This window comes from Pan paniscus, chromosome 18, assembly GCF_029289425.2.
Source record: "Pan paniscus chromosome 18, NHGRI_mPanPan1-v2.0_pri, whole genome shotgun sequence".
Classification (NCBI taxonomy): domain Eukaryota; kingdom Metazoa; phylum Chordata; class Mammalia; order Primates; family Hominidae; genus Pan; species Pan paniscus.
Genome location: NC_073267.2, coordinates 75,868,413 through 75,893,630, shown reverse-complemented (window position 1 = coordinate 75,893,630; position 25,218 = coordinate 75,868,413). Strand labels below are relative to the sequence as shown.

At 51.2% G+C, this 25,218-nt stretch overlaps 1 protein-coding gene across 1 annotated transcript in view; it reads right to left on the bottom strand.

Annotated features, from left to right (window-relative positions):
* CDH5 (cadherin 5) overlaps positions 1-24,635 on the bottom strand; it is a 38,244-nt gene extending 13,609 nt beyond the window's left edge. Inside the window, exons 1-6 of the mRNA XM_003823693.6 lie at positions 24,343-24,635; positions 11,573-11,801; positions 4,138-4,426; positions 2,699-2,815; positions 1,617-1,781; positions 548-735 (exon numbers count right to left, since the gene is read on the bottom strand). Coding sequence (XP_003823741.4) covers positions 548-735; positions 1,617-1,781; positions 2,699-2,815; positions 4,138-4,426; positions 11,573-11,782 — 969 coding nt within the window. The 5' untranslated portion in view covers positions 11,783-11,801; positions 24,343-24,635. The remainder of the gene's footprint in view (positions 1-547; positions 736-1,616; positions 1,782-2,698; positions 2,816-4,137; positions 4,427-11,572; positions 11,802-24,342) is intronic.
* Positions 24,636-25,218: the final 583 nt, after the last annotated feature.

The window sequence follows — 25,218 nt, the reverse complement described above, 5'->3', positions numbered from 1 at the left end:
TATGCCCCTCACAGGACCTCTCCCTCCTCTTCCAGATTCAGTTAATCTGGCTTCTCTGGCTGTCAGCAGCATCCAGTGTCAGTGGCCATCCATGTCACCACAATTATTCACTGTTTTCTTCATGCTGATGGATTTCTACTGGCCAGGACACATGGCAGGCCAGAAAGTGCCAGAGAGGTAATAACTCCGGGGGCAGCCCCCAGTCAACACCACAGACAGCGGGTATATAAATACCCCAGCTCCTTCACCCTCAGCTTCTCCAACTCTGGGATGTGTTCCACACTTACCCCTCAATGGGTCATTGCTCCTGGGGCTTCTTGGGATCACCTCCCAGATAAACAATTTACATCCAGTCATGGCCTTAAGATTTGCTTCCCAAGTAACTTGGCCTAAGACACTGGATCACAGTCTCCATGAACACATGACCACCTTGGAGCTTTGATGGTCCTTTGATGGTCTCTGGCCCAGGAGCAATGCCAAAGCAGGACCTGTGGGTGCCAAGAGCCCCAAGCCTCACGTTTGACATTGTTGCCATTGGCCTACAAACCTTCATGGGCTTGATGATGCCCTCGTTGTGGGCGGGGTTTGTTTCAATGGTGAAGGCGTCCTGGTAGTCGCCCCGCAAGATGCTGTACTTGGTCATCCGGTTCTGGGGCTCATCTGGGTCCTCAACAAACAGAGAGCCCACAGAGGTGCCCACACGGGTGTCTTCAGGCACGACAAATGTGTACTTGGCTGATGCAAACAGAGCACCCCAAAGGGCCTTGGGTTAATGAGATAGACAAGGCGATTGCCTCTTTCAGCTATTCTAACATATTTTGATAAAAGAAATGGGCATAATAAAATAATCATAAATAATAATACCCCTGGGATTCTCAAGGTAAAGAGGTTCTTCCCTATCTGTATGTCCATCCATCCATCCCTCCATCCAATAAATAGCTATTGAGCACCTATTGTATGCCAAGCACTTTGCTAGGGGACCTATCAATGGAGAAGAGAGACAAGTCCTGCCTTCAGGGAGCTGATGCCATGTACCAGGAAGCCACTTCAGGACAACTGGCCTGTCTCTAGGGTGGCTGAACAACTGAATGACAGTATCAGCACTGGGAGTTGCAAGTGGACAGCCATCTGCCCCAGGGCATGGGAAAAGCTCTCATTAGACATTCTTTGTGGGGTGGGTCAGTGTGTAGGTGGGGTCAGGGCCCAGCCCTGGCTCTGGATATAGAACTTTGCTGTCCCCATGTTCACTGGCTTGTGGGAATTTCTAGCTGGGACCTGAGTCTCAGGGCTTTGATTTTCCCAAACCCATGGGATCTGGGTGAAACTGCTTGTGTCTCATGGTGGGACACAGTACAGTGGTGGCACCCAGCAGGGAGTGGGATTTCCCTCTGGCCTATGAGGGGATTGTGGCAGGGGGCAGCAGGATGGCCTTGGGAATGTGGTATTGGGATGGAAGCAGGGCCCCTCCCTTCACCCAAAGGACTCCTTTGGGCATTAGGCCTACCCTGGGATAGAGGGAGAGGTAAAGGGATTTGTAACTCTTTTCCCAGAGCCCCAAGTCACTGAGTCTGGGGTATCCCAGCCCCCCTTCCCAGGGCCCTAGAGGAGGGGCTCACTCTGGGTGAAGAAGGGGAAGTTGTCATTGATGTCTTGCAGAGTGACCAGCACGGTGGCCGTGCCCGAGTCCCCCCGGAGGCCCTGGGCATCTCGCGCTTCCACCACGATCTCATACCTGGCCTGCTTCTCTCGGTCCAAGCTTTTCGTTATTGTGATAATACGTCCTGCAAAAAGATTCCCAGCAGGAGCCATGTTACCAGCTTCTAGAAAATACCCATGCCTAGGGCCTGCCCAGAGAGAACCTGACTTAAGAGCTTCCCAGGTGGTTCCACTGTGCAACTGGGGCTGAGAACTCTGAGTCTACAACCCACTACCTCCATAGCCTATACTGTGAGGCCAAAGCTGGCCCAATAGTTGGGTTCGGTATTGGTCCTCGCCACCTGAAATATTGTGTTGACAAAGACCATGAGGCCATATCTAGGCTCAGACGGAAAGAGTGCTGTGATAGATTAGTGATGTCTGCCTTGGTGCACTGTAGCATAGTAGTGGCATCTGTGCTATGTATTTGCCATCTCTCTGAAAGACAGTTCCACTGGACTTCTTTCTTGCTCCCAAGAGTCAGTCCTTATATTTTTTGTTAAGTCACCACATAAGCAATTACTATGGGCCTTGCTGCCTTTATACATGATCTAACTCAAACTTTACAGCTACCATACGATATAAATATAAGCATTCCTACCTCCTAGATGAGGGAACTAAGGCTTGCAGAAGTTAGTTGATTTGTCCAAGGTCTCTAGAGGGGGTGAGTGGCAGAGCTGGCTTTGGAAACCAGGTCTGTCTGAACCTGCACCCAGAGCGGCTAGCCAGCATCCTCTGCTGCCCCTTGGCCACTTCTTGGGTAACAAGATCCTGATTTTGTTCCCTGGACTTGAGTCCACGTCTTGGGCACCTGCCTGCTTCCTTCTCCCTTGACCAGCCGCCTTGTCTTTACATATGATACTGACTACTTCCATGGTACAGTGTGGTTCAGTAGCTAGTGACACCTGTGAGACTGGACTTCCCTTAGCACATGCACCTGGAGTATCCACCTCCCCTTGTCCCTCCAAGTCAGTGACTGTCCAGGAGTGTTAGTCACACAGACCAGAATTATCGATGGCAAAATACTCTTTCCCCTTCAGGATTTGGTACATGACAGAGGCGTGGTCTCCCACAGTGGGGTCGTCTGCATCCACTGCTGTCACAGAGATGACCGAGGTCCCTGCAGAGAGAGAATCCTGGGGTTGCTGACTTGTGACTGCAAGGCCCCTTACCCCATTCCTGGAACAGAGCAGATGGGGCTCAGGCTGTGCTCTGTCCCCGCCTCCCCCAGGTCCTGGGAATAAAAGGCTGTTTTGTTTTCTGAGGAGCCTGCATGGGGGCAAAGTGCTGGTGGCAGTGGGGGCCCAGCCAGGTCAACCTTGAAGGGGTCAAAGAGATCAAGTGGTTTGTGTGCTTCCTGGGGAAATGAGGGAGGGGGCGGAGGGTTGGGGTCAGGGAGAGAAACCGAGGACAGCAATGAGCTGCTTCTCCCTCTCCTGGAAAGGTGCCCCCAAAGGGGTGGTGTCATTTCTTGCATCCCCTTGAACTCCAGGATCTCACACTCAACCCAAAGGTCTGGTCCCAGGGCCCTGGCTGGAGACTCTGGACTGAAGAGAGAAGCTCTTTTCTGGCACCCTCTGGAGTCTGAGGGGTACTGAAGAGGTGGAGTAGTAACCTCCTGAGCCCAGAGCCCAGGCTGGTGACATACCTTGGGGCTAGTGCTCTGTCCCCCACACCACTCCTGCATGGCCCCTAGAGATGAATCCTTTTGCCTTAGTGGCAGGCCATGACAGTCTTCACGTGTAAAGGCTACACTCTTGGTGTGCTAGTCCTGACAGTCAGAGGAAGTGAGTGGAGTTTGTTCCAAAGAGTAGTGAGATATGCCTCTGATGGCCAGGGGTGAGTTCATGATCAAAATCAGGGCACAGTCTATGACTAGGGGCAGGACTCAGTCCATGATCAGAATCAGGGCTCAGTCTTAGACTAGGGTCAGGGCTCATTCAATGATCAGGATCAGGGCTTGGTCTATGACTAGGGTCAGGGCTCAGTCCATGATCAGAATCAGGGCTCAGTCTATGACTAGGGGCAGGGCTCAGTCCATGATCAGGATCAGGGCTAAGTTTATGACTAGGGTCAGGGCTCAGTCCACGATCAGGATCAGGGCTTGGTCTGTGACCAGTGTCAGGGTTCAACCCATGATCAGGATCAGGGCTCAGTCCAGGATCAGGATCAGGGCCAAGTTTATGACTGTAGTCAGGGCTCAGTCCATGATTAGGATCAGGGCTTGGTCTATGACTAGGGTCAGAGCTCAGCCTGTGGCCAGATCAGAGCTTGTTAGGAACTAGAGTTTCTTTCAAATCATGTAAAGTGGCAACATAGGCATTGCAATCACTGCCCTGAACTCACTGGATTCCTACCCCAGGCAGTGAAGTGGCTGATGTGAGAGGTGCCCCCAGGCTGGGGATAAGGGAGGGAGGAGGACAGAGTGGGCATGCAACGTACCCACAGCCGACGACTCAGGCACGGACGCATTGAACAACCGATGCGTGAACACAGGCCAGTTGTCGTTCACGTCATGAACTTTGATGGTGAAGCTGGAAGGAGTCTCCAGGTTTTCGCCGGTGTCCTTGTCCACAATGACAGCAGTGAGGTGGTACTCTGAGATATTCTCCCGGTCCAGCCTCTCAATGGCGAACACGTCTCCTGTCTCTGCGTCGACCCGGAAGACCTTGCCCACATATTCTCCTTTGAGCAGGTACTTGGCATTCTTGCGACTCACACTTGACTTGATCTAGAAAAGAAGAGGTGACGTGAGCTGGGAATGGGCGGCGGTGGCTGTGTGTGAGTGTGTGAGTGAGAATGTGTGTACACAAGTGTGCATGTGCATGTGTGTGCATGTGTGTATGTGGTGTGTGTGGTGCTGGCCAGGGTCCCTAAATATGACACTGAGATTTTTTATCAAGAACCTCTGGCAGCCATAAAAAAGAATAAAATCATGTCCTTTGCAGCAACATGGATAGAGCTGCAGGCCGTAATCCTAAATGAACCTAAGCGAACTAACCCAGAAGCAACAAATCCAATACCACATATTCTCACTTATAAGTAGGAGCTAAACAATTGGTACATATGGCCATAAAAATGGAAATAATAGACACTGGAGACTCCAAAAGAGGGGAGGTTGGGATGAGGGCGAGGGTGGACAAATAACCTATTGGCCATAATTCACTATTTGGGTAATGGGTATGCTAGAAGCCCAATCCCCACCAATATGCAATATACATGTAACAAACATGGACATGTACCCCTGAAAATAAAATTTTTAAAAAGCCAAAAAAAAAAAAAAAAGAACCTCTGACTAGTCACCAATGAGTTGTTCTCATGGTGTGAGTTGCCTGGCAGAGCCCCAGCATGCCTAGAATGGTGCCTGAACAGAGTAGGTGCTTAGAAAACATTTTTTGAGTGGAAAAAATATACCTGGTGCCATTGGAAGGCAAAGGATATTTTTGCCCCATAGAAGTCACTTAACCTCTCTAAGTTTTAGTTGCCTCATTTGTAAAATGGAAATATTGCTTCTGATGTTGCTTTGCTCTGAGGAGTAGAACAGCACTTTTGAAGATGAGTTCTGGGAAACACTGAACTCTTCTGCTGTTCCACACAAAGATGGGGTCCTAGCCAGTGGTGTGCTGGCGCTGGATTGTATCAGCTTGGCTTTCAAGAACCAGCTTAAATTTTCAGGAATATTTGTGAGCTGATTGTTAAATACAGCCATTATTACAAATTAAATTATATGAACTTACAATTAAATAAATCACGAAAAACAACGAATTCTCAGAATTCATCGCTTCCTAATTGTTTTGCTACCTTTGACTGTGTTTTGAGGTTATCTGTGTTTATGGTATCTGTATGATGGAAATGCTACATAATGATGTGCTCATGAGGATCTTCTCCTGTCTTGTCTTGGCCTTCGATGACATCACATTGATAGCTTGAAATGAGACATGGTGAGAATATTTACACCATGGAAATTGGCAAGTGCTACGAATCAGAACTTTTCCCCTGGACAGCCAGTTGTCAAACATTTATCAGCACACCCCTGGGCCCAGTACAGAAAATGGTGCATAAAATATTCTCTTCTTGGAGATTTACAATGTACAGCTCTGCAGAAAAGAACTCCAGTGAGCTTTGTGTAACTCAGGATTTTCCATACTTCTTAGACCACAGAACCATTTTTCTGTGTAACATGTACTGTTCATGTCCCAAGGAGTAAGATTTGGAAAATAATATATGTAAAGCATCTTACACCAAACAGGGTTCTATAAATGCTAGTTAATAATTATCAATAATAGAGCCACAGGTTAGAGGATCTCCATTTAAAGAATCATAGAAACAGAAAATATTAGGAACGGTATAGTTCCTATAGAATAGTATTCTATGCATATACAATGATACTCTCATAGAAGGTTAGTATGTCCCCAAAATAGAATTCTATTCAATTAAAAAATATAACTTGGTGCCTGGGAGGCGCCAGGCCCCCACTAGGAGTACAGAGGGTACAGATCCCATTGTGGCTCTCAGGATCTAGGTTTGCAGCCTCAGAGGCTGGCATGCTGAGGAAGTGCAACATTGCTTTTTTTGTTTGTTTGTTTGTTTGTTTTTTGAGACAAGAGTTTAGCTCTGTTGCCCAGGCTGGAGTGCAGTGGCACGATCTTGGCTCACTGCAACCTCCGCCTCCTGGGTTCAAGCGATTATTCTGCCTCAGCCTCCTGAGTAGCTGGGATTATAGGCATGTGCCACCGTGCCTGGCTAATTTTTCTATTTTTAGTAGAGACACGGTTTCACCATGTTGGCCAGGCTGGTCTCAAACTCCTGACCTCAAGTGATCTGCCTGCCTTGGCCTCCCAAAGTGCTGTGATAACAGGTGTGAGCCACCACGCCCAGACTTTTTTTTTTTTTTTTTTTTTTTTTGAGACAGGGTCTCGCTCTGTAGCCCAGGTTGGAGTACAGTGGCTCAGTGTTGGCTCACTACAACCTCCCCGTCCTGAGCTCAATCAATCCTTCTGCCTCAGCCTCCGGAGTAGCTGGGACTCCAAGTGTGCACCACCAAGCTCGGCTAATTTTTGTATTTTTTTGTAGAGATGGGGTCTCGCTATGTTGTCCAGGCTGTTGTCAAACTCCTGGGCTCAAGCAATTCTCCTGCCTTGGCCTCTCAGAATGCTGGGATTACAGGCATGAGCTACTGAGTCTGCCTCACATCATTTAAAGTCAAATAGAGCAAGGGCTTTTGTGTGAAGGCATCTGGTGAGGACTCTTTAGAAAGGCTGGACTCGGGGTGGGGGCATGGTGGCTCATGCCTGTAATCCCAGCACTTTGGGAGTCCAAGGTGGGTGGATCACTTGAGGTCAGAAGTTTGAGACCAGCCTGGCCAACATGGTGAAACCCCATCTCTATTAAAAAAAAAAAAAATTAGCTGGGTGTGGTGGCACGTGCCTGTAGTCTCAGCTACTTGGGAGGCTGAGGGAGGAGGGTCATTTGAGCCTGGGAGGCAGAGGTTGCAGTGAGCCAAGATCACGCCACTGCACTCCAGCCTGGGTGACAGAGCGAGACTCTGACTCAAAAAAAAAAAAAAAAAAAAGGCTGGACTCCTCCAGAGAACTCAGAGAGGCTGAGGTCTCAAGAAAGAAGAGGGAGATTCCAGAGGGTATGGCCACATCCCATGAAGTCTGGAAAGTGTCCCCAGGGTTTAGCAGCAGTGCAGTCATTGGAGCCCTCAGTGAGGGCACTGACAGGGGTTGATAGGGTGGGAAGTTAGATGATGCAGCCTAGGGAAGAGTCTAGAAGGGGAGGAAGTGGAGACAGGGAGTGAGGATCGCCCCCTTGGTCGGGCAGGGTGGGAGAGAGGTGGGCAGCAACAAGCATCTTGGAGCAAGGCTGTGGCGTGCAGGGGGCAGGTGGGTTCATGAGGAGGTACTAAGGCCCAGTGGCCAGGATGCATGATGAACAGCTGGACTAGAGGCAAGAAGCCATGCCTCAGCTCTGTAACCTGTGACCTGCGAGGACAGTGGAGACTCAAAGAGAAGGGGACAGTTTGGGGCCCTGTGTGAGTTGCTCAAGGTGAGGATAAGATGGTGGCCTTCCAACTGGGCTCTCAGTGAGTGTGTTAGGACCCACCAGGGCAGGGAGGATGGAGGGAGGAAATCAGCTTGGATCTGTGTGATTGGAGTTCTGCATACAATTTCATGTGAATATCCAGTTTCTGTTTTCCTTCCCTTCAATTTTTCTTCCCTAGACTTTATTTTTTAGAACAGTTCCAGATTTACAGAAAAATTGAGAAACTAGGGCAGAGAGTTTCCAGATGCCTGCTCCTCTTTTTCCCGGAGTATGAACATCTTACATGAATGTGGTGCATTTGTTATAATTAATGGACCAATACAGATGCATTATTATTTACCAGAGGGCATAGTTTATGCAGAGTTCCTTAGTTTTTTTTTACCTAATGTCTTTTTTCTATTCCAGGATCCCACACTGGATACCACATTCCACAGAGATGTCATGTTTCTTTAAGTGCCTCATGGCTGTGATAGTTTCTTAGACTTTCATTGGTTTCTGATGACCTTGACAGGTTTGAGGAGTATGAGTCACGTATTTTGCAGGATGCCCCTCTGTTGGAATTTGTCTGATGTTTCTCTCATGATTAGATGAGGGTTATGGGTTTCTGGGAGCCTCCACTCTCCCTACTCCTGTTTTCTAAGATCACTGTATTTAAACATAACATCTTAATGCCAAAAACCCATATTTGTGGGTTCAGAAGGCGGCTCAGGACTTGCTCCCATTGTCCAGCCAGGTCTGTAAACAAAGGCTCCAGGCTCTGACCTTGATAAACAGGGACTTCCTTCCCTCAGATTACATCCTCAGGAGCCGGAGGTGATCCTTGGAGCCCTGTCCTTGTCTTTTCCAGGCACCTTGTTTCTTCCCAGCGTGACGACCCCTTGTGGTTCCTCGGAGACCCAGCCCCATGCCAGGGGCCAAGTGAATGCTGTTGGCAAATGACAGCAGGCCTGGCGTTCTTCCTGCTGCTAGAGACCCTTGGGCGAGCCCTTGAAAGGTAGCCCCCACTTTCTACGGACTTTCCCTGACTCACTCCATAGATTTTCCTTGAGGTCAGACATTCTTTTTAGAGGCTGATTCAAGGCACAATTATCCCACTGGGAAGGATGCAGGTGGATTGACGACATTTTCCTGTATGACACAGAGCTCGCATTTGTGTTGAGAGTCAGGAATGCTGGTTTTCCTAGGGCGGCATTCTCCTGGGGCTCTGTCCTGGTCTCCTAGTGTGACCCTGGGCAAGTGTCTTCCCCTATGAGTGGCCATGCTGGAGGACTTCAAGATCCCAGTTATTGTTGGGAGCCATGGGCACAGCCAGCTGGTTGTGGGTGGGGCTCCGAGTGGAGATTCCCCAGCTGGCCCCATTCCCATCCAATTTTGTCAGATGCTACACAGATCTTTCCTAATTTCCCAAATGGGAAAATTTCATGGCAGCCATGGTTGGCCCTGCCCTAAACCCTGAACCCTGGGGCCACACCGGCCTTCTCAGTCTGAGCATGGGATGGCCCTATAGCCGGTCCACAGACCAAGGTCTGCTGGGGCATTTCTGGTGCCATGGCCAGACTGGGCCTTCCCATCAAAAGTTCCTCTCCAGCCTGTTTCTCTACAGCCAGAGGGCACCCCCACACCATTTGTGGGGTTCTTTGTCTGACATATGCTGCCCCTCTAGACCAGGATGGGTAAACTGTTTCTGTAAAGAGCAGGGAGCAAATATTTGTAGCCTTATGGTCATTTGGTCTTTGTCACCACCACTCAACTTTGCCATTGTAGCATGAAAGCAGCTGCGGGCAATCTGTAGATGAATGAGTGTGGCTGTGTTCAAATAAAACTTTATTTGCAAGTCCAGGCAGTGGGCTGGATTGGGCCTGCAGGGGGTAGTTTGCTGATCCTTGCTCTAGACCACCCTCTCCATGAGGGTGGGGACCATGTCTGTCTTAGCCCACTGTTGTTATCTTTCCGGCACCCAGTCCGGTGCTTGGAATGGTCCTTCCTTTCTCTAGCACATTGACATGTTCTTTTTTGCACCTGTCATTTAGATTCCAAGAAGCTGACAAAGTGAGATTTTAACGCGCTCAAAATAAACTTTCTTCCTCATTGAAAACTCTGAAAGCACACGGTCCATCTACCTGTCATTGTGTGTGAAATTCCACTACTAGGGCCATTCCTTTCAATTAGACTGGACAGCTTTGACATCAATGACAATTTGACATGGTAAGGCAATTCAGCAGTTACTCAGATATGCTCTGAGCTCTAGGAGGATGGGCTTAGGATAGACATGTTTTAAAGGAGGACAAAGTGAGGGTCAGAGTCTGAGGTCCTGCCCTGGAGGGCAGGCTTGGGTCAGGTACCTCATTACGGGTGTTGTGGAATATGGGGAGCTGTGTGGGGTCACAGGGAACCAGGGATAGCCTGAGAGAAGGGGTTTTTGAGGAGGTTCAAAGGCCTAGACTGGAGTTGGCAAAAATATGGCCTGGATGATTAACTTCATCTTCAGCACAATTTTGTGGAAGGCTGCACAGTTCTTTTCCGATCTTTCAAATGGGAAAATTTCACGGCAGGTTTGGCTGGTCCTGTCCTAAACCTTGAACCCCCAGGTGAGCATCATCAGCTTGGGCACTGGATGGCCCTTCTGTTAGTGATATCTAGTTTACAGACCAAGGTCTGGGAGAAATTGAACCATAGAGTTCACCACCACCTCCACCACCATCATCATCACCTCCATTATTACCACTATCAACACTTATCTTTCATCACTACCATCATCACCACCACCATCTCCATCAACACTTATCCTTCACCATTACCACCACCATCATCACCACCATCACAACCACTATCACAACCACCACCTTCCCCTTTACCATCACTACCACCACCACCACCACCTTGTCCTTCCCCATCCTCACCACCATCACCATCACTATCATCATCACTTCCATCATCACCACCATCAACATTTATCTTTCACCATCATCATCATTTATCTTTCATCACCACCATCATCATCACCATTACAACCACCACCTACCCCTTTATCATCACCACCATCACCATGATCACCACCATCACAGCCACCACCTACCCCTTTATCATCACCGCCATCACCATGATCACCACCATCACAACCACTACCCATCCCTTTATCATCACCATCATCACCATCATCACAACCACCACCTACCCTTTATCAGCACCACCATCATCACCATCGTCAGACCACCGCCTACCCCTTTATCATCACCACCATCACCCACCATCACAATCACCACCTACCCCTTTATCATCACCACCATCACCATGATCACCACCACCACCTACCCCTTTATCATCACCACCATCACCATGATCACCACCACCACCTACCCCTTTATCGTCACCACCATCACTGTGATCACCACCAACACCTACCCCTTTATCATCACCACCATCACCGTGATCACCACCATCACAACCACTACCCATCCCTTTATTATCACCACCATCACCATGATCACCACCATCACAGCCACCACCACCATCACCACCATCACAACCACCACCTACCCCTTTATCATCACTACCACCACCACCATTCTCACCACTCCCACCATCACCTTGGCCTTTCCCATCCTCACCACCATCACTATCACTACCACCACCATTGCTACCATTACCACCACTACTTCTACCACCACGACCTCTACCACTATTGCTACCACCTTCACCCTTATCATCTCCACTCCTACAACCACCACAATATCTATTACCACCTTTGCCACCATCGCCATCACCACCACCACTTGTCACTATGGGCCAGCTGCTGATGGCTTCTCCTGTCCTGGGGCTTGAGCCTTACCTTGCCTACATGATGGGGCAGTGAGGTGTTTTTCTCTTCATCAATGTGCATCTGGTTCCAAATCCAATCTCTCTTTTGGCGCCGGTGGGTGGGCAGCAGGCTGTGGGTGTCCCGTTGGGCAGGGTTAGCACCTGCTGCTGCCACTGCTGCCACTGCCAGCAGGCCCAGGCAGGCGCCCGATGTGGCGAGGAGCATCATGAGCCTCTGCATCTTCCCAGGAGGAACAGATCTGGGGAAAGAGGAGACACATTCAGACTCTGGCCAGTGACGATGAAAGGAGTACTTAGGCACAGGTATTTTGCATAAGAGCAGCTAGATATAATGTCAAAAGCCTGGGGCAAACACAATCTGCGGGTAATTAACATTATTGTTCCCCCTTTCAGGGAGCAGTCATGCACTCGGATGAAAGGTCGGTTTTAGGACAACATGAATAAACAAGCACATTTAAGATAAATTTCCCTACACTTCCTTGTACCTACTCCTCACCTTCTGCCTCAGGGTAGAACAGCTGCCTTCTGCTTATTCTTCCCCGAAGCTATGCAAAACCTTCTGACCTTTCAAGAAGGTTTGCGTCCTTTCCCTAAAATTTCTTCCACCACTCTGACCGATCGCCCATATATGGTGGCCACTGCCTAAGGGTGTGAGCAGCTTCCATAGGGAACCAAACTCCCTTTATCTGTTCACTCCTTCATCCTTCACTGTCTGCTGACACCACAGAACCAGACCCCCTTCATGCCTTGATGAACTCCGAACTGGGGAGGGTGAAAATAGACATGGAAACCATTTCTACTTGCGAGTCACATGTGCTAGGATGGAAGCAAGTGCAGGGGATATGGGAGCCCAGAGGAGGGCCTGTGGGGAAGGTCTCCAGGAAGAGGGTGTGAGGCTGATGCCAATGGCAGCTCCTAAGTCCCCAGGCATTGGGTGCTCAGGTTATCCTCATTGTTCAAATGAGGAAACTGAGGCACACAGATGTTAAGTTCACATTGGAGTAAGTGGTGGGACTCAGACAGGAACCCAAGTGTCTGATAGCTAATCTTTATCAAGCATTTATTTTTTGCCTGGCACTGTTTCAAGCACTTTATATATCTTATCTATTTAATCTTCCCTATCATCTTCCAGGTTGGTGTAATTATAACCCTCATTTTGCAGAAGAGGAACAGAGAGGTTTCAGAACATTCCTGAAATCACCCAAACTGTAAGGAGCACAGCCAGGATTTGAACCAAGGTTGTCTGGCCCGGAAGTTCAAATCCTTTCCTCCTGACTTCCCTTGTCCCAGCAGCTGCTATGGGGTAAGATTTAAAGCCTTCTCTCGGGAAACATCCTCCTGCCTGAAAGCCCCTTTGACAACTTTGCATTGATTCTGTCTTCAGAAGGCTCTTAGGAAAATCCAACTGTCTTAACCCTGAGGGCCAGCCCTTCACTCCAGATCTTACAGTGAGTGGTCAGCTTTGCTGTCAGAAGAGCAGGGGTGGGTGGGGTGGTGAGTTGAGGGTCTGGGTTCATAGGAATGGCTTCATAATTTGTGTGGCCCGGTGCAAAAGAATTTTAAGAAGGCGACAGAACATTAAACCAAGCATGATGCCCTTTGAAGTGCAAGCCCTGTACAGTTGCACAGGTTGCACACTCTTGAAGGCAGGTCTGTGGGGTAGGGATGTGGATCACCCAGAGATCAAGGCCTGGCTTCATTCTGAATTCCAGGAAATGGGGTTTTCTCTACAGCCCCACGAGGAGTGCAGGCTGTGACCTTGGCCATTAGCATGTTCTCTCAGCCCTGACTCTATCTCTCCACCCTCTGGGGTCCCTGTGTTACTGACCTGCAACTCCTGGGATGATGTAGAGGAAGAACAGGTGGGTGGGAGAGGGAACCAGGACTCACGTATGGAGACAGACAAGGATCTACAAGGTGCTGGATGGGATGGCCTCCTCCCTTGACTGTCCCCTGTCTGGCCAGAGGGAGAGGCTGGACTCTGTACATCACAAGAGGTTTGTAAACTCTAGTAACATTTCCCCTGATTTGCTGGCGCCGGGCTGACCTCAGGGAGGGCTGAGGGTGTCTGTGCTGGGCCAGCTGACCTCTGGGCCCACGGATTTTAGTATCGACGGCCCCTGCCTTCTGGTTCCTGCCTCTGGCCCTGGAGGAAGTGGACTCCCAGGGTGGGGATAGGCCCCAGAATGCAAGTGCCATATGCCTGGGAGAGGCCCTGACCCCTCTGGGCCTCAGTTTCCTCAGCCATAAATGAGGGGGTCAACCTGGAAGAGACTTGAGGCCCTTGAAGGGATGCTCTAGGCAGGAGGAAGGTGGTGAGGAAAGGCTTGGAGAAGAAAGGGGGCAGGTTAGGAGTCCTGGCCAGGAAGCTGGTCCCTGACTCAGGGGAGGTGGCAGGCATGACCCCTGCCCCAGCCTCACTGGGCCCAGACCCTGTGGCTCATTTCCTTCTTTGTCCAGAAAGGAAGTGCAAGTCTTGATTCTTTCTTCCTGCCTCAAGTGAGAAGTGACTCAAAGATGACAAAGTAAAATGGACAGAAGTGAAAACGAGAAACAGGGAGAGGGAGAGTTCTCAGGGCTCTGGGCAGGACAGGGTGAGCGCCCAGGCTCTGAGCTGATAGATAGGTGCTGGGTGCCTACTGCATGATGGGCTCCATGCTAGGCAATGGGGGTGCCGCAGTAAGTAAGACACACTCCCTTGGGGAGTGTGCAGTAATGGGAACAACAGGAAAATAAATAAGTCAATGAGGAAACGTATCAGCTGGCGATCAGAGATGTTCAGGGAATTACAATGGGAGGTGCTGCAGAGAGTGAGGGGGCAGCTGGCTGAGCCTGTGAGGCCAGGAAGGCCTCTGGGAGAGTGGACGTTTCAGCCCACATCTGAGTGCCAGCCACAGGACTGACAGGAGAGGGAAGAGAATTCCAGGCAGAAGTGCCGTTGCTGGTCTCTGGGTACCTCAACATCCGAGCCCACCTCTGTGCAGGCAGTGGTTGGTTTCCTTAAAGGAGCCCACCTCTCTGAAGCAGTCCCTTCATAAAATCTCTTCAATTGGCCTCCCAGGGTTCGCTCTGTTTCCTGCTGGGAACCCCATCTCTAATACAGTGAGCAGGAATGTGGTTTTCTCTTTCCTGGGGCCTATTGGGATGGGTTAGTGATCCCTGGGGCTGACCGCAGCCAGCAGTCAAATGGATAAATAGAGTCATGTGCTGCAAAATGACTTTTTGGTCAACAATGGACTGCACATACGAATGTGGTCCCCTAAGGTTTTAATGGAGCTAAAAATTCCTCTGCCCTAGTAACACTGTGATGTCACAGCACAAGCCATTACTCGTGTGTTTGGGGTGACGGTAGTGTAGACCAACTTTATAAAAAATGTTATATTAGGTTGGTGCAAAAGTAATTGTGTTTATTTATTTATTTATTTATTTATTTATTATTTTTTCCTTTGAGACAGAGTTTCGTTCTGGAGTGCAGCGGTGTGATCTCAGCTCACTGCAACCTCCGCCTCCCAGGTTCAAGTCATTCTCCTGGCTCAGCCTCCCAAGTAGCTGGGATTACAGGCGCGTGACACCATGCCCGGCCAATTTTTTTTTTTGTATTTTTAGTAGAGACGGGGTTTCACCTTGTTGGCCAGGTTGGTCTCAAACTCCTGACCTCAGGCGATCCGCCGCATCAGCCTCCCAAAGTGCTGGGATTGCAGGCGTGAGCCACCGTAGCCGGTGGCTTTTTTTTTTTTTTAGACGGCAACAACAGCAATTACTTTTGCACTACCCTAATAGTAAACTAATTTCTTATTGACGAAAGAAAAATATTTTTAAGTAAATTTAGTGAAGCTAAGTGTACGGTGTTTATTAAGTCTACAGTAGGGTACAGTGACGTCCTAGGCCACTCACCACTCACTCCCTGACTCACCCAGACCAATTACTAGTCCTGGAAGCTCCACTCATGGTATGTACCATAGAGAGGTGTACCATTTTTTATTTTTTTATTTTTATTTTTATTTTTTACTTTTTAATTTTTTTGAGATTGAGTCTCCCTCTGTCGCCCAGGCTGGAGTGTGGTGTGAATGCGGCTCACTGCAGCCTCAAACTCCTGGGCTCAAGCAATCCTCCCACCTCAGCCCCACAAGGAGGTATGTGCCAGCACATCTGGCTAATTTTTAAATTTTTTTGAAGAGATAGTTGGGGTGGAGGGGTTTGACTATGTCGCCCAAGCTGGTCTTGAACTCCTGCCTCAAGTGATCCTCCTGCATTGGCCTCCCAAAGTGCTGGGATTACAGGCTCCTTTTTTATCTTTTACATGGGAATTTTATTGTATCTTGTCTGTATTTAGATATGTTTAGATACATCAATACTTGCTGTCATGTTAAAATTGGCTACAGCATTCAGTACAGTACCATGCTGCACAGGTATGGAGCCTAAGAGCAATAGACTGTACCGTACAGCCTAGGTGTGCGGCAGGCTATACGATCCAGATTTGTTTGTGTAAGCACACTCTCTGATGTTTGCACAACAGCGAAATCACCTGAACTCGTTTTTCAGAATGTGTCCCAGTCATTAAGATGCACATCACACACCGGGGCCTGTCGTGGGGTGGGGGGAGGGGGGAGGGATAGCATTAGGAGATACACCTAATGTAAATGACGAGTTAATGGGTGCAGCACACCAACATGGCACATGTGTACATATGTAACAAACCTGCACGTTGTGCACATGTACCCTAGAACTTAAAGTATACTAATAAAAAATAAATAAATAAAATTAAACAAAGAGAAAATTTCAGGGTGAAGAGGGTCAAAACTAACACATTCAGAATAAAATGAGGTTCCTTCCTTGATTTGAAAAAAAAAAAAAAAAAGATGCACGGCTGTACCTACACCAGACTTCAGCAAAGCAGAGTCCACCAGTCACAGGCTCGGACCACGTGGCTCCTGGGGGGACATTAACTCCTCAGTGGGCTTTGCCTGGCCCACATAACAAAGTGTTCTCTGAAGGTGCAGAAAAGCCCCTTGGATTCTGTTCTGTGTCCAGCAGGGGCCCTGCTGCTAGCTCTGGAGAGAAGTCCCTTGGAGCACATGGGCCACCCTCAAGCTCCTGCCCTCTGACAGGGCTGGGACTGGCTCTCGCAGAGTCACCCCACAGCACCTGTGTGTCATTTGCCAGGGCAGAGGGAGGTCTGGGTGCTCAGCTCTCATCAGTCAGCTGTTGGTGAGGGGCAGGACCTTGGGTTGGGGGCATTTGGGAGCTGGGGATCACATAATCCCATTTGCACCCCCATGCCAGAGCCTTGAGCACCCTCCCAAGACAGCTTTTTCTCGCCTGGGATGGTGGAGGAGGGCTGACATCCCTGAACACTCCCCCGAGGCACACGTTATTTTATTTAAACCTTGCCACAACCCTTCTAGGTAGTTGTCTGTGTTCCCATTTTGCAGGTAAAGAAATAGGGGCTCAGAGAGGTAGCGTAAGTCATCTCAGGTCACATAGCCGGAGGAAGTGGAGCCAGGATTTGAACTTAGGCTGTCTTTCCCCCAAATTAGTGCTTTTTGCATCATGCCACTCTCTCTATCTCTGTGGTGACATTCACATGTAATAATAATGAACTATTCTCAGTGCTTGGTCTTCATCCATGCCAGCGCATTTAATTTTCACACTATCCCCAGGATGTAAGACTTATCATTCCCATTTCACAGATTAGGAAACTGAGGCTCAGAGACAAACAACTCATGAATAGTTGTCACCAGATCGATCTTTTTCTAAATCCTAGGCTCCTTCTATACTCAATCTCAGAGACACCTGTGGGACCTTCCCATCTGAAAAGCCACATTTATTTGTGTCTTTTGCCCTTTAGGTTAGAAATTTGGCCACTAACTTTGGGAAACTGTGGCGGGTGGATCACTTGAGGTCAGGAGTTCGAGACCAGCCTGGGAAACATGGTGAAATCCTGTCTCTACTAAAAAATACAAAAATTAGCCTGGCATGGTGGCGCATGCCTATAGTCCCAGCTACTCGGGAGGCTGAGGCACGAGAATCGCTTGAACCTGGGAGGCGGGGGTTGCAGTGAGTTGAGATCCTGCCACTGCACTCCAGCCTGGGCAACAGGTGACAGAGCAAGACTTCGTCTCAAAAAAAAAAAAAAAAAAATTGGCTAACCAAAATGGGGGCTGCAGGGAAGGGTCTTCTTGGACAGATGTTCCTCCCCATCATGATGCAGAGGAAACCGGGCCAGTCAGATCTGCTGCAGCCACAGCTGAAAACTGAATTTCTCTTGGCTGCAGCCTCTGGAGATGTGGTCATAGCCCTTTTTTCATTTTAGCCTGTTTCCTTTCGGCAGGTAAGAGTCACATCTCTCGGTCGTTCTCAGCAGTTTCCAGAGAGACTCAAGCTGTTGCCAGGGAGATTTGGGGCACCCCAGACATTCAGAGGGTCTGAGGATTTTGGAAGTGATTTCCATGTTCAGAAATTCCCAGCTGAGCAGCCCAGCAACTGCCTGATCACAGTGGTGAGCAGGGAGGGGCCACACTTGGCAACTCAGATGTAGGTTCTGAGCACGCCGAGGCCAGGTACCTGCCATGTCCCAGGCATCCAGGATGCTTGTCAATGCTGCTGTCCCCAGAGCCATGTGAGAGGGTTTGGGGGCAGTTCCAAATGGAGGAGGATGGGCCCTCTGTACCCTCCCTCAGTCTGGGGAGGTCTGGAGGACCTAAAATGAGAGGACGGAGTCAGTGGCCCGAATCCCCTGGTGAGTGGGCGTGGAGCCCAGGATAAACAGCAGGGGAGCCTTGGAAAATAAGGGGGACGACTGGGCTCCACCATGCTCCCATGGGAGGTTGGGACCGCAGAGGCCTCTGGGGTCCAGGTCTCTATCTACCGTGGGTGGGGCCACTGGGATCAGAACCTAGACACCTAGGCCAAGCCTGGTGACCAAGGGGTCCTCCGAAGGCTGAGTCACCTGGGCAGCCTGAGAAAAGGTTGGGGCTCCTGCGGCTCTTTCTGCTCCTCTCCAGCTGCCTGTCTGGGTCTGCAGGTGCCTGGTGAGCCTCCAGGCATAGCTCCGGCCCACAGGACGTTAACTCTCTGGGAAGCTCCCCACCCCACCAGGTTTGGTCGCATCCTCCCTGCCCGTGCACTCGCTGTCCTCTCTCCTCTGCCTGGATTTAGGACACATGTCACCACTTCTCTGAAGCTCTCTCTAGAGTCCTGGGGTTATACAGTCATGCAGCAAACATTTATTGAGCATCTACTATGTGCCAGGCACTTAATTCCATGCAGGAATAAACACAGGCTCCACTTCCATGGGAGAGAGGGATGCCGGTCATGTGGTGAAAAATGCAGTTTGAAATTGTGACATGCGCTTTGATGGACAAATCGAGGAGGCTGTGGGAGCATACAGACTGGGAGGGCCCTGATGGGTCTGAGGACCACAGTCCTAGGAGTGAGTCCTGCCTCTCACTGAGGCACTGTGGGACATCACACAAAGCTCCCTTTGGTCCCTTTCCCTTTGTGGGCATCCATCTCTCTGGGGTTCTGCCTCCAAGGGGCTGTGAGATGGGCTCAGCTCTGTGCTGAGTTACAGTGTCAAAAAGAGAGGCTAGGGATACAAGAGAAGAGGAAGGGAAGGGAAGGGTGGGGAGGGGAAGGGCTAGAGCTGCTCTTCTTGGGACTGCCTGGGACCCCTGGCTTCATAGCTAAATAAGACATAGGAAGTCTGGACCCAGCTGGGGGCCCCTCAGTGGGCTGGTCCAGCCCCTCAGCCCCTGGGCTGGTCCTGCCCCTGAGCACCAGGAAGACATCCTGCCCCTCGACCTGACCAGAGCCCCACTCAAGCCTTAGATTCCAGGGGCCAAGTCTGGGCTTTGCAGTATAGGGGGTTTTCAATAGGCTGGAGGGCCTCAGGGGTGGGGCAGAGGAAGGCTCCAGGTCCAGGACACACACATGACATCTGCAGGCCTCATGGACCTGTGACACCCTCAAACATGCCTTCACAAGTGCACACCCCTGACCACAGGCACCTGCCCAGGCCAACTCCTGCAGGGCTCCTCTTTGCAGGCCTGGCTGCTCTCCTCCCTGACCCCCAGCACACCCACTTTCAGCTAGGATCCCAGCCCAGCCTCCTGCAGGCTCTGGACTCCAGCCCAGAGGCCTGGGGTCAGGGATGAGGGGCAGGGCGCTGGGAGGAGCCGGCCTAGAACATGCAGGAGGTGTGCCTGCTGGAGTGGGGGCACTGAAGACCCAGCTCCGTGTGTGGCCCTGGGCAGCTCTCCCCACCGCCTTCCTATTCCACAGCTCAAATCTCAGTCCAGGATGGGGCTGGGACCCAGTGACCCCCAAACTCTGTGGGGACTCTCAAATGGTCTACTTGAGCTCAGGCATTTAAAGCTGCATATTGGCGGCCACAGACTTTGGGAGGATGAAGGGTGAGGCCCTGGGAGCTCGGGAATGGGGTTTGGCCAGGCAGCTATGACCTGGCCCCTTCTGCTTCCTCCTGGTTTGTGGCTCAGTTTGGCCCTGGGATAGGCTCCTGTGGGTTCCAGACCTGTTCCTCTCCCTGCAGGTTCTGCCAACAGCCTCCCCACTCCCTGCAGGAGGAAGTCTAGCTCCTCAGCCAGCCCTTAAGGCCTAGCATGGTTGTCCCCTGCCCACCCTGCCAGCTCTCCTCTCCTCCACTTCCCTGCCCCTTCCAGCCTCGAGGAGAGCTAGGAGTTTCTGAAATGCACAATGCCCTTCCTCTCAGCGCAGGCTTTTTGCCCAGGCTGTTCCTTCTGCCTGGAATGCCCTTCTTTGCTGTGTTTCCTGGGTTAACGCTTTACTTCTTCTCAAGGCCCACACTGCTTACTCCATGAGGTCTTCTGATTGCCACCTGCCACCAGCACAGCCTCTGCCTCCTGGTCTATCTGCCCAGGCAGGTTCTGGGCCTAAGAGTTCACTTCATGCCATACCTGGGTGCATGAACTCAAGGCCCTAGACCTGGACGTGCTGCCTGTCAGCCTGGTGCCAGCTCCAGTTCTGGTCTTGCCACCCACTCCTTCCCCACTCACAGGATTTAGAAACAAATCTGTATATTTTCAGACAACACGTAGGGTGGTCAGAGTAGGTACAATTGTTGGTATAACTTAAAGAAGCTCCTCCTTGTTCCCAAATAGCTCCTCTGATGGCTCATGGGATAGGCTGCCATGGGACTGCCCAAAAGACCACCGATAGGATTTTGATCCTTTACTGACAACAAAATTATCCTTCTTAAGAGTCCCTGGCCAGGCGTGGTGGCTCACACCTGTAAATCCCAGCACTTTGGGAGGCCGAGACCAGTGGATCACCTGAGGTCAGGAGTTCGAAACCAGCCTGGCCAACATGGTGAAACCCCGTGTCTACTAAAAATACAAAATTAGCTAGGCATGGTAGCACATGCCTGTAATCCTAGCTACTTGGGAGACTGAGGCAGGAGAATCACTTGAATCTGGGAGGTAGAGGTTGCAGTGAGCCAAGATTGCGCCATTGCACTCCAGCCTGGACAACAAGAGCAAAACTCTGTCTCAAAAACAAAAAACAAACGAACAAAAAAAGAGTCTCCAATGAATATGCAAACACCCCTGATCAGGGCACCTCTTAAGACAGGGCTGGCAAAACAGAACTCAGCTTGCCACATGTCCCTTTCCACACCTATGGCAGACATCACGAATCAATCACTCAAAGACTGTATTGAGGATCCTCATAGACTGTATTGAGGATTCAGGGGCTGAGTTCAAGTTCATTCCCACTGAATGAAGGTAGAGGGTATCAACTGGCCAGACCTATTTTGTGATGTGAAACAAATTTGTGCTGGAATCTCTGGGCTCCGGGTCATCTAGTCTATCCCCTTGCCTTCTAAAGGGACAGCTCCAAACTTCAAGGAGAGAACACCCATGCTAAGGAGGCTTCCAGACTCCTCTGGGCTTCCTGACTTTGTCTGGGACTGTCAGGGCAGTGCGGGGAACAGAATGAGGCCCTTGCACCTGCCTATTTGAACCTGCCCAGCTGCTCGGGAGCTGTGTGACCTTGGGTTCATCTCTTGCTTGCTGAGCCTCAGCTTCCTTATCTGTAATGGAGGCAACAATAGCTGCCTCCCTGGGCAGGAGGATTAAATGAGATCATGGGTGCAAAGCCTGGCACACAGTAGGTGCTCAGTAAGGGTGCAGGTGTCTTGACTCCTATCTACCCGCCCTCTCCAGCCTGGTGGGTGTGGCTTTGACTGGCCAACTTACGCTTGACCTCATTTCCCGGCTTACTCTGGGCCCACCTCCTACTCTTTCTGTTCCTCTGCAGAAGGAAATCTTATTCACCACCAGCCCGGCCTGCCCCTGAGTCCCACTTCCTCCTCCTTCTAGTATCTGGACGTGCCAGGATCTGACTGTTTTGCTATGGTCCAAGGTAGACAACCTGGAAATCCCTGAATTAGTTTAGGGACCATCCCCTACTCTCAAGAGATGGGAAGACTGAGGTGCAGGCTGCAGAGGGGCTGCCCAAGGCCTCCTAGCATCTGGGATTCCCACTCTTCCTCCAGCAAGCCCTCCATGATTTACCCACTTAACACCAGCTTGAACCTGGATCAGGACAGAATTTTTAGTATCTCCTCAGCCAGAGGTGAAGCTCCTGAGGCCCTGCCTCCTAGAACATTCCTTCCCCTGGTATCACTGGGCTCCTGGCTTGTCCCTGTGCCTACCTCTGTGGCCTGGACTGCTCTGCTTTCCCCCTCTCTGAGCTTCACTGTGGAGTGTGGCATGGACGGTGGGTCAGAAGGGACCGCACTCACACCCTGCTTCTACCTTGCGTTGGTTGTGTGACCTTGGACTGGCTGCACAGCTTCCCTCATTCCTTGATGGTCCCATCTGTCAAATGGGAATTCTCACAGTCACTTCAGTGTGACTGAGGGGGTGCAGGGAGAGGATGCAGGGAACAGTCATGGGTCCATGTGGGCAAAATGGGCCTAAGATTCTTCCTGGGACGGTGTCCCCTCTGTCCCCTGGGTGTCCCCAAGTCAGCAGTGAATCATCCAACTTTGCAGAAAATGTGTGGCCCCCTCTGGCTTCCTGCCCTCATGTCCGGCCCTTGTTTGGCAACACAATAGCTCGGGCTGAGGTGGCAGGCGGGCAGCTTAACCCCTTCCAGGCCAGTATACACCTCCCCTACCCCTCACCACCATAAGCTGAAATTGGTATGGCTGCTCAGGGGCTCAGCAGCTCTTGGGCCCCTTGGTGGATACCTGCTGCTCTCTAGGGCAGGCAGAGGAGAGTCCCAGGCTTCCCACCACCTGAGGATGGACCAGGGCTTCTGGCCCTGGCTCCAGTGGCCTGTGGCAAAAGAGCCTTCCAGGTATACCCTCGACTCCTCAAAGCTGCCTCCCTGGGAATGCCCTTCCTCTCTTGTCAGAATCCTATCTGCCCATCACACATGAGAAACGTCCACGCTGGGGAGGGAGCCTGACATGGAGCAGGGGCCCAGAGGTGCTCGTGATGTCCTCTCACTTGCACCCCCTTCCTCGTACCTGCTGGGCACCTGAGGACCCCTCCATGATGGGGTTTGACCATACCTCAAGGGTCAAAATCTTTATGACATTCACAGCCAGGATCGGCTGTGTGCTAGCTGGTAAATCCAGCCACTATTCCTTAAAGATCTCATGTTATGTGCCATTCCCAGCACCAGGGATGTAGCTCACCTCACTCAATTGACTGAGGAAACACTGTTTCCCCATTTCACAGACGACACACTTGAGACCTGGGGAGAGCTGGGGCTTTGGAGTACGAGATCCTGGTTCAAATCCCCACACCAGCTCATATGTTTCCAAAGCTCAGTTGCTTTCACTGAGATGTAAAGAAAGAATGTATCTACCTTGTGGAGTTGTTAATGGTAAAATAATGAGCCCCACACCATCCCTTGTTCCCCACTGTGGTTTGGAAACTCTGGGTAACTTTCCCAAGGTCACCCCAGAGCAAATGGGAGAGCTGGGATCTGTACCCAGGGCAGCTGTCTCCAGGCCAGGCTCTTGGCCCAGACCTCCTGCTTCTGGGGGACTTCATGGGCTGTGGGGGTCTTGGGGCTCTTATGCTCTAGCCTTTGAAAGGGTGCTGGCGGGAGGAATGGTGGACCACTGTCCAGACTACAGCTCCCTTGACACATAGTGGGCCCCGATGGTGTTTGGGCAGGGAAAGGCCCAGAGGGAAAGGCAAGACCTCAAGTGCTCAGAGCCAAGCCTCAGCTTGCCTATCCTGAAATGGGGGCACTGGCTGACCGAGAGGGGCCAAGGCTCGGAGCTCCCTTTTCAGGGCCCCTCCCCAGATCCCAGCATAGAGCTTTAGTGGCGTATGGGTAGGGGGCTGAGGAGGCTGGTGTCAGGCCTTGGTAAATCCTCTCCAGTAAGGGTAAGGCACTGAGGGGAGGCCAAGGCCTGGGTGCCAGTCCTCTGCCCCGGCATGCTGGGCAACTGGGGCAGAATCCTGCCCTCTCTGAGCCTGGCACTGATGAAGGCCAGTGGGCCTTTTTGAGTTGAAGAATACACTTCTGGGAGAGCCAAGCCCTTGCCCTGCCCCCCTCAGCCCCGAGATGCCCATTTGTGCCCTTGGCACTACCTCTGGGTGCACCTTCCCTGACTCTGCTCTGAGCCACGAGGAGGCCCAGCGTGCCCTCGAGGAGCCTCTCTGTCATGGGAGTGGGACGATGCCCATTCTACAGATGGGGAAGCTGAGGACTCTCCCATCTTGGGCGCAGGGTGGCGGGTTTGGGGTGGAGGGGAGTGTGGGAGCCCCCACTCACCGTGCCTGTGGGCTGAGGGATGTTTCTGTTCCGTTGGACTGCCTGTCCGTCCAGGGCTGAGCGTGAGTGGAGCTCTGTGGAGCCTGTCAGCCGACCGTCTCTGGAGGGGAGCCACACCCCGCTGGCGAGGGAGGCCTGGCTGCCTCCCCTTCAGGTTTTCCAGCTGGCCCTGGCCCACTTCCCCCCGGGATGGTTTCCTGTTATTGTTCCTTTGTGAGGGCTGGGCTGGCTGCAGATAGGCAGGCCCCGCGGTGGGCGGCTGCCTCGGCCCCAGATGGCTGTCTCCACAGAGGGCTGGCACTGGACCCTGCCTGGGGCACCCCACTTGAACCCCTACTCCCGGCCTCAGCTCTGGGACTCTGAACCCAGCACCTGCAAAGAGCCTGGCTGTGGGGACCCTTGGCTGCAGCATCACATTTAACCCTCCTTGGAATGCTACAGGCAGGTGTCATCACCCCCATTTTATAGCCCGGGAAGCTGAGGCTCAGCGGGTTTAAGGTGCTTGTCCACCCAGCTGGGGTATAACAGAGCCAAAAATCTAGCTGGGGTCAGCCTAGCCCCAGAGCTTGATTTTCTGTGGTGATCCCATGATGTCTTTGTGGGAATGGACTTTAAAGGTGATAGGGAGGCTTCAGGAGATGGGAAAGGGACAGCAGCTCTTGGCTCTGGAGGACCAGGTTGGCTTCTCCTGGTCGGAGCGGGCATGGACTCCAGCTCTAAGGCGCCAGCCTCGCTCTGTAGGGGATGTTTGCATTTAGGGATATTGGTTGGAGTCAAGTGACGCAGCTCTGCTTCTGATGTGACCTCTGGCCCGTTGTGTCATCCTGGAGCCACAGTTTCCTCATCTGTAAAATGGGGATAATCACAGCCTCATCC